The 13,334-nt window shown below is 53.4% G+C and overlaps 2 protein-coding genes across 3 annotated transcripts; one reads left to right on the plus strand and one right to left on the minus strand.

The window, feature by feature from the left end:
- Window positions 1-661: 661 nt before the first annotated feature.
- TNNC2 (troponin C2, fast skeletal type) lies at window positions 662-3,639 on the plus strand. Its single transcript, XM_070381114.1, has 6 exons — window positions 662-764; window positions 2,382-2,436; window positions 2,581-2,724; window positions 2,798-2,912; window positions 3,093-3,229; window positions 3,460-3,639. Exons 1-6 carry the CDS (start codon window positions 762-764, stop codon window positions 3,489-3,491), a joined length of 486 nt encoding a protein of 161 aa, XP_070237215.1. The 5' UTR covers window positions 662-761; the 3' UTR covers window positions 3,492-3,639.
- A 5,383-nt stretch (window positions 3,640-9,022) lies between these two features.
- Window positions 9,023-12,826, minus strand: UBE2C (ubiquitin conjugating enzyme E2 C). Of its 2 annotated transcripts, none has more exons than XM_014478758.2 (6): window positions 12,296-12,826; window positions 11,711-11,738; window positions 10,560-10,667; window positions 9,937-10,141; window positions 9,771-9,830; window positions 9,023-9,273 (listed from the first exon to the last, which is right to left on the minus strand). In XM_014478758.2, exons 1-6 carry the CDS (start codon window positions 12,382-12,384, stop codon window positions 9,215-9,217), a joined length of 549 nt encoding a protein of 182 aa, XP_014334244.1. In that variant the 5' UTR covers window positions 12,385-12,826; the 3' UTR covers window positions 9,023-9,214. The 2 variants fall into 2 exon arrangements, with proteins under 2 accessions (XP_014334244.1, XP_005897607.1); XM_005897545.2 differs by having other exon boundaries at window positions 10,581-10,667; window positions 12,296-12,500.
- Window positions 12,827-13,334: the final 508 nt, after the last annotated feature.

The following is a 13,334-nucleotide window of genomic DNA, read 5'->3' on the forward strand; positions in this document are numbered from 1 at the left end:
ACCATAGTTGCTTCCTCACAGGATGAGTACTGGGTGAGATTAGATGATTAAAACGCTTAGCAGAGGTTCAGTAACTGTGGCTGTCAATTTCCCCTCATCCTGTCTCGTCCCGCTCTGGTCTCTGATTCAAAGACAAAACACTCCACTTGCAAAGCACTGACTTTAAGTAGTTGGCACAAGCCCAGTGACTTAAACCCAAGCTCCCGTTTACCATGGTTTCTCTGGGAGGAAGGTTATGACTGTCTTCATCTCACACACAAGGAAACTGAAGCTCAGAGTGGCATTACCACATGCCCATGTATGCACAGCTTGTAGAGATAGGACTTGGATCTTGGGTTTTGAACGTCAAGGCTTGTGCTCTTCCATGCTACTATGCTGCCTCTCTTTCCTCTATCCTGATCTTCCTCACCCATCTTGGAGCAAGCGTGCTTCTTGGGGGTGGGGCGGGGGGGCTCACTAGGAGTGGCAGAGCAGGGCGGGTTCTCCTCACAAGAATCTAGGACGTCAAGCCCGCCACCTGCTCAGAGGCTTAAATTTCTCTGCAAGGGCCCTTGGCTAAATTAGGTAATGGGCTAGGATTCTGGGAGGGGTGGCGCACTGACCCCAGGATCTGATTGGCCAGGGCATCGGTCCTGGGGAGCAGGGAGGTGGGAGGAGAGGGTGCCCCTACAAATCTGAGGGGCTAGAGCGGGCCAGGGCATCTTTGGGTGGTGGAGTACGGAGAAGGTGACCTAGAGTGGGAGTCCAGGTTGACCTGCAAAATGGTAAGCACCAGAAGGGACTTCCTCTCTGCCCTCACTGGAGCTCTTCTGGGCATCTTTCAGATCTGGGTTCTTGGTGGGGCAGTCACTTGGATGTTTGAAGATGGAATCTGAAGGCTCCTGGAATGCCGGTGTCTGGGAGGAAGGCTGGAAGAGGGCCTTGGACTTGTTTTGGAAGGGGAGGGCTGTGAGGACGTTCCAGGGGCCCATCCTCCAGGCTTGCTGGTTCCCTGAGATCTTCTGAGGCTTCTAGCAGTGTGGATCAGGGGATTGTGAGTGGGCCTTAGCTTGTCTCCCTCGTGGTGGAGAGGGGGTTATCCAGCAAGGCAGTGAGTGGTGGTGGGGGGATGGGTTGGAAGCCTTGCTAAAGCCCTCCTCTGGAAGACAGGAGGCCTGCTCAGGAGCAGGACCCCCAGAGCTCCAAGGGGCCAAAGATGACAGAGCCGGGTTAGAGAGATGTCAGCCTCCCTGAGAGGGGCTGGGATTTGAGGCTGTGCTTCTCCTCCAAGAGCCCTCCCCACTTCTCTTCAAGGAGTAACTGGACCCGCAGGGCAGCTGCTGTTGCCCATGCCTTACTAAAAATAGTCTGCCCTTCTGGCTCAGGACTGGGGAGGGGGAGGGGAGGAGGGAGACAGGGAGGACAGGCGGCTGCCAGCCAGCCAAAGGACTCCTAGGATGCTTCAGCACTCCCTCACCACCAGCCTCAGTCCAAAGCCCCAGCTGGGTGTCTGGGCTTGGATGTGACCGGAACTCTCCAGAGCCATCTGTCACCCCCACAAGGCCCACATCCCACTCTGCCCAGCACCGAGTGGTATTTACTCTGATGACTGAGTCATCCGAAGGAAGCTTACACCCTCTGTCTCTGCAAGTTCTGAGGGAGGGAATGTGCCTGATTCCTTGGTGGTACCAGTGCCTGGTCTATGGCCTGACCCTTGGTCAGTAATCAGTAACTTTCTGTCACATTATTATTTGTGTGACCGCAAACATTTATTAGCACCTATTAAAGTACCGGGCTTCCCTGGTGGCTCAGAAGTTAAAGTGTCTGCCTGCAATGCGGGAGATCCGGATTCGATCCCTGGGTTGAGAAGATCCCCTGGAGAAGGAAATGGCAACCCACTCCAGTGTTCTTGCTTGGAGAATCCCATGGAGAGAGGAGCATGGTAGGCTACAGTCCATGGGGCCGCAAAGAGTAGGACACGACTGAGTGACTTCACTATTAAAGTACCAAGTGTGATGAGCAGGTAGGGGAAACTGGAAAACCATGCTGGAATCGTGCTGGCACTTTACAAAGCCTTCTTTCTCACTGGGCTGATTCCAGCTGATCCCGGAAAAGCTGCTGAGAAGAGATGAGGGAATGAGGTACATTTAATGACTCGCGGAAGGTCATGGGGATGGAGGTCCTGACTTGATCTCCGATAGACAAGCGAGACATAATCCCCAGTTCTTCAAAAGTGGAGCTGGGTGCTGTGGGGGCATGCCCAGAGTGGGGCAACTGGAAGCTGTTGCTCTGCAGGGACTTAGAGGGCACGTACAGAAATGGGGGTGCAGGAGAACGGGGTGAAGGCAGGAATGTACTCCGGGCTGTCCCTTCGACTCTTTGATGGCCCGTGTCTTCTGCAGACGACGGACCAGCAGGCTGAGGCCCGGTCCTACCTCAGCGAGGAGATGATCGCTGGTGAGTGGGGGTGGGCGGGCTGGCTGCTGGGAGGCGGGGTGCCGGGGAACCTGGAGTCTGGGCAGGCGGGGAGACAGTATGTGGATGTGAGGCTGACAGTCTCGCCAGGCTCACTTCAGCCCTCTGCCCTCCTCGCCCTGGCAGAGTTCAAGGCCGCCTTTGACATGTTCGACGCGGACGGCGGCGGGGACATTAGCGTCAAGGAGCTGGGCACCGTGATGAGGATGCTGGGCCAGACACCCACCAAAGAGGAGCTGGACGCCATCATCGAGGAGGTGGATGAGGATGGTGAGCCGGCGGCCCTCGGGGGTGGGGGCGTGGCAGCCAGGGCTCGGGCCCACTTACCACCCGCTCCCCTCAGGCAGCGGCACCATCGACTTCGAGGAGTTCTTGGTCATGATGGTGCGCCAGATGAAAGAGGACGCCAAGGGCAAGACCGAGGAGGAGCTGGCTGAGTGTTTCCGCATCTTCGACAGGTGCGTCGGAGGCCCTGGGAGCAGCCAAGGCGCGGAGCAGTCTGAATATGGCCCGCAGGGCCGGAAGGTTCTGGGGGGCGGGGGGGCGGATGGGGGTGCAGGCGGGGGGCGTGGCGCGGGCGGCTCGCACCTGCGGGCCCTGAGCGCCCCCCTCCCCGCCCCGGCCCTACACTCCCGCAGGAACGCGGACGGCTACATCGACGCCGAGGAGCTGGCGGAGATTTTCCGAGCCTCCGGGGAGCACGTGACAGACGAGGAGCTCGAATCCCTGATGAAGGACGGGGACAAGAACAACGACGGCCGCATTGACTTCGACGGTGAGGGTCTGGGGCGCGCGGGGACCGGGGCTCGCGGACGGGAGCGTCCTCCGCCTTGAGGGCGGGGCGGGGCCAGGTTTTTCCCCGCCTCCCGCGGGCTGGTTTTGTGCAATGTATCGGCTAATAGCCCGGCGCCCGGTCTCAGAGGCAGGTCCCCCGCCCCACCCCGGGACCCGGCCTAGTCCGCCGCGGGGAGACTCGTGAGCGCCCCACCCTATCCTTTCCCGCAGAGTTCCTGAAGATGATGGAGGGCGTGCAGTAAGAAGTCGGCCCTTGCAGCCATCGACACCGCGCGGCCCTCGGGCGTGGGCGGCGCCGCCCCCCGAGCCGCTTTCGTTCCCCCGCCCCGGGCGGGAGGCGCGGCCCCTTCTGGGGATGTGTCTGGAAGGAATAAAAGGAAACATTGCAAAGCGCGTGGCTTGAGTAGAGGGGAGGACCGGGACGGATCGTGTGTCCGGGGCCGCCTGGTTGGGCCACCGTCCAGGGCGCCGCAAGGCTGGAGCCGCCCGAGCGTCCTCCGGTCCGAGCGCAGCGGGACCCGGGAACCCGAGGTGGCGTTCCGTGCCCTCGGAAGTTTCGCGACTGAGCGTGCGTGACAGCTTAGCTGAGGGGCTGTGTGGCGCCTGGCGCTTCCAGCGTCCCCTCTGCTTCTAGAAGCAAATCCAGATTCCATCCCCTCCTTCTCACAGTTGCCCCTCCCCTCGACAGGCTTCGGCCTCTCTCTCTTGCTCTGGAGGTGGGGTGCACTTTAAGCCCTCGGGCCTTTGCACACGTTGTTCTCTCTCCTTGGACTCCCCTTCTTCCTCTTATTAAAGCCTTGGCAAATCCTTCAACTCAGCTCAGATGCCATCTCCAAGATACCACGACCCAGCTCAGATACCATCGCGTCCTTCCTTGATCCGTGCGCTGACTGGCTGCACTCTGGCGACCAGAGCTCTTTTGGAAACAACTCAATGATAGTGAGAGTCGGGCTGAAGCTAATTAGGTGCAGTGGTAGTTTGGCTTTGGTAAAGCTAAGTCTGAATCCTCACTGCCGGTGACAAACCACTCTCTGCTCCCTATCCTAATCTGTAAAGTGGGGACAATGACAGTACATATCTTTGGCCTTCCCTGGTGGCTCAGCTGGTAGAGAATTCGCCTGCAATGTCAGAGATCTGGGTTTGATCCCTGGGTTGGGAAGATCCCCTGGAGAAGGAGAAGGCTACCCACTCCAATATTCTGGCCTGGAGAATTCTATGGATTGTACAGTCCATGAGGTCCCAAAGAATCGGACAGGACTGAGTGACTTTCACTTTCACAGCGTTGGAAGGACTAGTTAATGTGTACCAAGTGCTTAGAACAGAGGCTGGCACAGAGTCAGCATACAGTAAATCCTTTTAGTAATGTTGTTATCATCTTAAAACATTGAACTCTTATTCATCGCTCTAGCTCTCTCTCTCCAACTCCGTGTTTTCTTCTCCCCTTTCTGTCTCATTCGTGTTTCCTGGATGGTATTTCCAACCAGGAACAGTGCTGGAGGTTAGTTATCATCCCTATGAGTGCCTACTGTGTGCTGCTCATTGTCTCATTTATCCACACAACCCCAGGGACAGATGCCCTTATTTCCATTTTACAGTTGAGGAAACTAACACCGAGTGGAATGACGTACCCAGACATATCAGTTCAGTTCAGTTGCTCAGTCATGCCCAACTCTTTGCAACCCCATGGACTGCAGCATGCCAGGCTTCCATGTCCATCACCAACTCCTGGAGCTTGCTCAAACTCATGTCCATTGAGCTGGTGATGCCATCCAACCATCTTACCCAGACATATAGATGATAACTTAGATCAGAGGTCCCCAATCTCCAGTACCGGGTACGGTACCAGTCCATGGCCTATTAGGAAGTGGGCCACACAGCAGGAGGTGAGAGGTGAGTTAGTGAGTGAGGATTGAAACTTCATCTGTATTCATAGCCATTCCCCATCGCTCACATTACCTCCTGAGCTTCATGTCCGGTAAGATCAGTGGCAGTATTAGATTCTCAAAGGAGTGCAAACCCTACTGTGAACTATGCATGTGAGGGATCTAGATTGCACAAGAATCTAATGCCTGATGATCTGATTCTGCATTATGGTGAGTTATATAATTATTTATCACAATGTAATAATAATAGAAATGTAGTGTGCTTGAATCATCCTGAAACCATCCCCCCACCTACCACTCTGGTTGGTGGATAATTGTCTTCCATGAAATTGGTCCCTGGTGCCCAAAAGGCTGGGGACCACTGACCGAGACGATATGGCTGTGGGGTGGAAACAGGAGTAAGACTAGCAGTGACAGTTCTTTCTGGGCGTCCTGAGTGCTTCAAACTGGCTCTGCTGTAAATTGATAAATCTCCCTCCTCCATCTTGTCTTGTGGTGCCTTTCTCAGGGATGAGACCCAAGTCAGAAATTCTGAAACTCGTTTCCCACCTCTAATTTACTTACTGGGCCCTGCCACTTTGTCTCCCTACCACTTCATCCCTCCTCTCCAAGCCCACTGAGCGTCATAACTCAGGTCACCACCATTGCTTACCAGGCTATTGATAACAGTAGCAAACTTCCTTCCAGCCACTCACTCCCTAGACAGACGGTGGCCAGAAGGATCTTCCCAAAACCAAATCTGATCATGTCACTGCCCTGCTCAAGGCTTCATGAACTGCCTATTACCTCCCACACGGCCCAATTCCTTTCTCCAAAGAGCCTTCTTTGACCCTCCCCATCTTTGTTAGGTGCCTCACTCACCTCTGAGTGCTCATAGCAACATGTGAGCCTAGCGCTGTTTTTGTTTTTTTTTTGCCACACCACGTGGCTTATCTCAGTTCCCTGACTGGGGACTGAACCCAAGCCCTGTCAGTGGAAGCCTGGAATCCTAACCACTAGACTGCCAGGGATCTCCCACATCCGGCTTTTATTTAGTGCTTTTTATGTGTCAGGCACTATTCTGAGGCACTGTTCTATCCTATGAGGTAGCTACTAATATTTCCATTTTACAGAGAGGTTTGCTCTAAGTTCCCAAGTGTGTACAAGTAATATGGGAGTGGATCAGGAATTCTAACACAGTTCTACTTTAACCACCACTTATTCCTGCTATTGACATGCCTTCGCTTGTGTATGTGTTCAGTCACTTGGTTGTGTTTGACTCTTTGTGACCCCATGGACTGTAGCCTGCCAGGCTCCTCCGTCCATGTGATTTCCCAGGCAAGGATACTGGAGTGGGTTGCTGTTTCCTTCTCCAGGGGATCTTCCCATTCCAGGGATTGGCAGGCGGAGGCTTTACCACTGAGCCACCTCTGATGCCCCACTGATATGTCTATCTGTTCCCTAAACTTCACTCTCCTCGAGGACAGCACTGTGTCTTCTTCCCTGCCTTATCCCCAGCCCCCAACCTAGGGCCTTTACCTAGTAGGCACTCTACCGTTGTACTGAATGAATGAGAATGACAATCATCACAGGAGCCTAGCAGGCTACAGTCCATGGCTTCACAAGAATCGGGCATGACTTAGCGACTTAGCAACCACCACGACCACCTTCTCATACTTACTGAGCTAGTGTCCGAAACTGAAGTCAAACTGACTTACACGAAAAAGATTTGTTGACTCATGACACTGGGATGCCAAGGCGTGAAGTGGAGGCCAGAGTTTCAGTGTCATCTCTCAGCTATTTGTTTCTGCTTGGCATTCTTTTTATTTGCAGCTGTCTCCACCAGCAGCCCAGACTGACTCCCTCCTCTTTTAGCAGCCCTAGTAGTAGTCAATAAAGCAATTTTACTTTCTTGGAGGGATTAGTTCTGAATGACAATGTGGAGTTGGGTCTCTGTGACTGACACTTGTAGGCCACATGACCATCTGGGGGGATCAGACACCATGATCTAGCAAAGTACATAAGGAGGCTTCCTAAGGCAGGCAAAGACTTATCCACCTTGGTCAGCACTTAAGAACCAATTTAGTGTCAGATTCTGAGCGCTGCTCTTCTCAGACATCTCCTGGCCTGGTGACTTTTTTTTTTTTTTTAATTTTATTTATTTCTGGCTGCACTGGGTCTTATTTGCAGCAAGCAGGGTTACTCTTAGTTGCAATGCTTGGGGTTCTTACTGCAGTGGCTTCTCTTTTTGCAGGGCATGGCCTCTAGGGCATGCGTGGGCTCAGGGGTTGTGGCTGGTGGACTCTATAGAGTGTAGGCTCAGTAGTTGTGGCATATGAGCTCAGTTGCCTTGTAGCATATGGGATCTTCCTGGACCAGGAGTTGAACCTGTGTCCCTTGCATTGGCAGACAGATTCTGAACCACTGGGCCACCAGGGAAGCCTGGTCTGGTGATTTTCAATTTGACAGCATCAGAATCATCTGGACAGATTACTGGGGCCAAGAACTTGCATTTCTAGCCAGATCCAGGTGACACGTGGAAGGAGCACACCTTGAGAAGACAGCTCTGTACCTTTAACTAGACAACAGCAGTGATACCACCTGGGAGCCAATTGGAACTGCAGAGCGTCAGGCCCCACCCAGACGGACGGAATCAAAATTTGTATTTGAATAAAATCCCAGGAAGGTTTATATGCACAGTAGATTGAACAACATGAGTCTAAGCTCCAAGGAGAGAGCCAACAGCACAATTTGAGATGAAGAAATTGATCAGAGGACATTTAAGTTCCAACCGCAGTTCTTTCCACATGTGACAGCTTGGTCGGGGCACAGGGATGTGGGCTAGCTGGATTAAGAGAAAAAGGTGGGTGAGAACCTTCCTGATGGTCTCCCTGCTATCTCCTCCTCCTGCCCTACCCCAGGCCTGCACAAGCAGCTGCAGACAGTTGACCAGGCTAGGCGAGCAGGGCAACGCTCGGGCTTTGTTGGAGTGCACCTAAGCTTCTCATGGAGATCTTCCTGCAGGACCTGGGCAGGGCCTAGCACCTCGGCCTGCTGGGACCCAGCTGGTCAACACGGGGGTTTCCTTCCAGGGGCCCAAAGGCCTATGGTGGGTCAGTGGAAAGATGGCCCAGGGGGCTGGGGCTCTGGACCAGTGGTGCAGCAAGCAGAGGAAATGCTGGGAGATGGAGCAGGTGAATGTGCCCCAGTGGAGATGGAACCACCAGTGGAGGACCTGGGCCAGGGGTGACTTATGACCTTCATCCAGAAAACTTCCCCTGGCTGTCTCCCCAGACCCTGGGCCGGCTGTAGGGTTACCTGAATGTCATCTTGCTCCTTCTTCAGGGTCAAAAAATCTACTGTCCTAAAGTGGGTAGCTGGTCCTCCTCCCAGCCCTCTCTAACACACACACACACACACACACACACACACACACACACACTGTATCGCTCCATTTCAGTCTTAAGATCTGGCTCAGCTTCATCTGCAACACAACTGGGACAACACCTGTGTTCCTGGTCTGTGTCACCACTCCATAAGATCAGCATTTTGCTTTTCTTTAAATTAGTATTTATTTATTGCCACGCTGTGTGGCTTCTGGGATCTCAGTTCCCAGGGGTTGAACCCGGGCTGCAGCAGTGAAAGCATTGACTCCTCACCACTAGACCCCCAGGGAACTCCCAGAAACTAGCATTTTGTGACACCTGTTTTATAGATGAGGAAACAGATGCAGAATCATAAAATAACTCAGGTTACAAGGGAGGGAATCCTGTCACTTCCTTGCTCAGCCCTACAGCCTATCAGCTGTTTCTACTCCCTGGGCCGTGGAGCAGAGAACCCAAATCCTAAACCTGATCTCTGCCGACCCTGGGCACTTCCAACCCTTGGGTAATGACAAAACAGCAACTTGCTATAAAAACCCCAAAATGTATTTATTTAATATATTTATCACAAGGGTTTACCCACACTTAATTTAAAAAACAGAAACAAAACAAAATGACACCACAGATAAGACAGAGTCCTGTACAGAAACTGAGGCATGGGCAGACCGCCTAAGGAAAAACAGAAAAAAAAAGAACACAAGGAGAGCTGGACATCCCAGGTCAGGGGTCTTGGCTGGAGACCTGCTTTGAGTAGGTTTCTTGCAGGTACTTCTTAAAGGCTGGAAGAGAACAGGCGGGTCTTGGTGACTGATGGGGGCAGGGGATAAGGTGGGCAAGAGAGCGGCAAGAATACACACGTGGGAGGACTTTGGGGAGCTCGGAGGGGTTTCCCAGCACAACAGCTTAACCCTCTGCTGGCCACTCAGACAGGTCTCCTGGATGGGTTCTGCTTCTAGGGGGTAGCTCTGCTCTCAGGGACAGGGGAGGCGCCTAGCGGCCCTGAGAGAGCAAGTCATTTGCACAAAGCTTTGTCTTCTACTTAAAATCTCCCCAAGGTCCATTAATGTGGAATGGGTTAGTTTTTCTGATTTTATAGCAAACAAGAGAACCGGACACATCAAGGAAGAGGTGGAAGTGGGTTACCGTCTTCCCCTCCTCCCCGGCCCCCTTAAGCCATCAGGACACATTCCCAAGTCACTGGATTCCTCCTGTTGTTTGAAGGAGCTTCTGAAGGTTGGGGAGGGATGGTCTGGTGCCCTCAGGATGAAGGACCTACCTGTGGGGTTTTTCCAGAGCTCGGCAGCATGTGTGTTCAAAGGGCTATCAATGTTGGGCTCTGCAGGTGGAGGAAAAGAAGGGTCAGGTGTGGATAGGAGAGGCGGCCCGGGGGGAGTCTTGACAGGTCCCCAGGTTCTGGGGGAGGGGCCGGGCCTGACAGTCACCTCCAAGCAGACTCTGGATGGAGAGCAGGATGGTCCTGACGTCATACAGGGCAGACCACTTGTCTTTCAGGATGTCCAGACAGATGTTACCCTGGGTGTCCACATTGGGATGGTAGCAGGGTGTGAGGAACTTCACCGTGGGCGCGTTGTAAGGGTAGCCACTGGGGAACTCCAGGGACAGTTTATACCTCAGGTCTTCATATACCTGGAGAAAGAGATTCGCGGATTAACCCTCCTGCCCCGAGCCTCAGTTCCCAGCCCAAGCTCCACATAAAGGACTTGCCAGGACCCCTGAGTTCATCAGGACTCAACAGAAGATAAAGCATGAAACTGGTCTGGTGCGTTCTCTTGTATCTGGTGGGGTCCTCAGTGATCCTTTGGTCTAAGGCCCACGAGCCTTAGTGTGCTCAGTTGTCTCTGCTGTCTGGTCCTCTGTACGCGTCTCAGATGGACAGCGCTGCCTTAAACCCAGCCTCTCACTGTACTCTGGGTGACCAGGGTCACAAGCTCAGGGCACCACAGCAGACACAGAGGAGTGTCCTGCCGGGCAAGAGACGTGAAGCAGACCTGGCACTTGGATTTCACCTCCCACTTCTACCCAGACTCAGCTTAGTCACACTCACCTCTCCCAACCCTGCACTTACTGTGCCAGCGGCTCCATGGATGGTCCCCACCCATTTGAAGAGGTTGTCGGATTCAGGGAAGGCAGAAATTCCTTTATCGCCAGACATCTGGGGAGGAAACAACACATGCTGGGCTGGAAGAGTTCGCTCCTGGGGGGCCAGTCGGTGAACCCGTTCCTCTTAACCTCACATTCTGATCCAAAATAAAGCAACTGGGCCAAACCGATATGCTTTCCTGAGGGGAGTACTGGGATTGTGGAGGTTCATTGCCAGGCTAAGAAATGAGATGCTGTGTAGGGAAGCAGAAGGCAGCTCTGGACCTTTAATGCTGGCTGTAGGAATTCAGTTCAACATGCTATTTTTTTTTGGCTGTTCTTTGGCTTGTGGGATCTTCATTCCCTGACCAGGGATGGAACCTGGCCCAAGGCAGTAAAAGCGTTGAGTCCACTGGACCACCAGGGAATTCCCTCAACATGCTATTGAGTGCTGGTTATATATGAAGCCCAGAAACTATTCGCAGACTGGGAAGAGGAACAATATGGTCATTGAAGGATGTGAGTTGAGTATCTAGGGTTAATGTAGAAAACATAGTCCAGGAAGGAAGCATTCCAAAGTATGACAGGATTAGAAATATTAAGAAGGATGGAGAGATGGGTGTGGATAAACCTGAGGGCTTCCCTGGTGGCTCAGAGGATAAAGAATCTGCCCGCAATGCGGGAAGATCCCCTGGAGAAGGGAATGGCTACCCACTCCAGTATTCTTGCCTGGAGAGTTCCCTCAACAGAGGAGACTACCAGGCTACAGTTCATGGGGTTGCAGAGTCGGACACCACTGAGCTACTAACATTTTCCCTTTTTTCAAACCTTAGGGCAGGGAAGTAGGGCCAGCCAGGACAAGGAGAGGCCTTGTATAAAAGCTGTATTTTAGGTATAACTTCACTGTGGGGGGGATGGTACTGGGGAGTAGAGATTGTGGGAGAAAAGGCGTGTAGGTGGGGTGGATTAACTTCTTTCCAAAAGAGAGAAAGGTGGACTCATCTTTTTACCCCCACGACTACCAAAGAGCCTGATGTAGGAAAGGAAGCCACGATAAGTGACTAGGAGGTGGAAGGGTAGACCAGTTGGTTGGGGATCTGGGCACCAGTCACTCACCATGAGAGTCATCAGCTCCTGTTGTAGCCTGCAAAAAGAGTACTTGGAGTTACCTAGGAGTCTGGATGGGCCAGGACTCCAGGTATCTTCTCCCACCCCAGTCTCTCTGGAGCAGCTGTCACGGAGGCTTTCCTCTACCCTGAAGTCGGACTCACCTGGGTAACAGTCACCTCCATTTCCATAGGAGGGTCCTAGTGAGCCCTCACCCTCCCTAATTCGAGGATCTCGAAGGACGGATCTGGCTTACTCTTAACCCCATCTGCTTCTCTGGCGTCTCTCTCCGGATCTCAATTTCCCCCCTTCTTCCTCCCCCACCCCGCTCCTCCGCCACCCTCCGGCCTAGCCACCGAGGGTCGCCGGAGTATCTTCATCTCGGTTCACTGACAGAGGATCCTGGCAGTGATCCTACCCCTTTCGTCCTCTTTCGGGAGTGTCTCTTAAGAGCAGGAGAGCTTCTGGCGTGTCTCTCTAACTCCCGTATCTCACCCGTTCCAGGAGGAGGTGGGGGTCCCGGAAGTCTTCTCTCTTGGCCCCAAATGCCCAGGGCGTGCCAGGCTCGGCGGGTGTTACCTCCACACCACTCACCTCTTGCCCACAGGGCCCCGGGCAGCACCCCCGCTGGGCTCGGCTCCTTTACGGGCGGCGGCGACTGGGTCGCGGTTCTGGGAAGCCATCCGGGCGGCGATGAGACGGAGAAAAGCGGTACGCGGAGGTCACAGTTCCAACTGCAGGGCTGCGGGCCCGCCCGCCCGCGTTTGAATTGTAACCCTCCGGCAGCGTTAACCAATCAGTGGCTCGCTTGGGTTTGATCCAGCCAATGGGGCACTCCAGAGTGCTATGACATCGCGCAACCGCTAGACCCTCTACCAGCGTACCACTATTGGGCGACGGAATCGGGCTTCTCACTGGCGATTGGCAGAAGAGGCTGTCATTGATTAACGAACCTGTAATAGATTGGTCGCCTTTGGAAAACGCCAACCATTAAAGGGCCTAGAAGACGTCCACGTGGGATGAATCCCTTTAGGTCAAACGCTTGGCTACAGTCGGCAACACCCTGCACGTCCTTACCGAGAGTCTCCAATCTTGTGATGTGTGCGTGTGCTCACTCCTAACTCTGCGACCCCACGGACTGTAGCCTGCCAGGCTCCTTTGTCCATGGAACTTTCTAAGCAATACTGGAGTATGTTTCCATTTCCTACTCCTGGGGATTTTCCCAATCCAGGGATCAAACCAGTGTCTCTTGCTGTCTACTGCATTGGCAGGCGGATTCTTTACCAGTATGCCACCTGGGAAGCCACACTCGTCCCTCAAACCGGAAACCCCAGCTCCTCCACCTGTTATTAATGTCCTAGGCACTTTGGTTGGGGCCTTAGGTGTCTGAACACGCAGGTGAGGGAAAAAACTAGAAGCTGATGGTTAGAGCCAGAGTCCTGATTGGAAAACAGCTTCACTGGCTGCTTCTCCAAGTTTGCTGCATTACGCTGGGCACAAAATTTAGAGTTTTAACCTATAAAACGGGGGTAATAAAAGCCACCTTAACATTTTTTTTTCTGATTTGTCATCAATCTCCCATGGTGCCAGCCATCACATTCTGGTATTCCACGCTTTAGTTGGGTGAGGAAAC

The sequence above is a fragment of the Bos mutus genome, chromosome 13 (genome assembly GCF_027580195.1).
Source record: "Bos mutus isolate GX-2022 chromosome 13, NWIPB_WYAK_1.1, whole genome shotgun sequence".
Taxonomy (NCBI): domain Eukaryota; kingdom Metazoa; phylum Chordata; class Mammalia; order Artiodactyla; family Bovidae; genus Bos; species Bos mutus.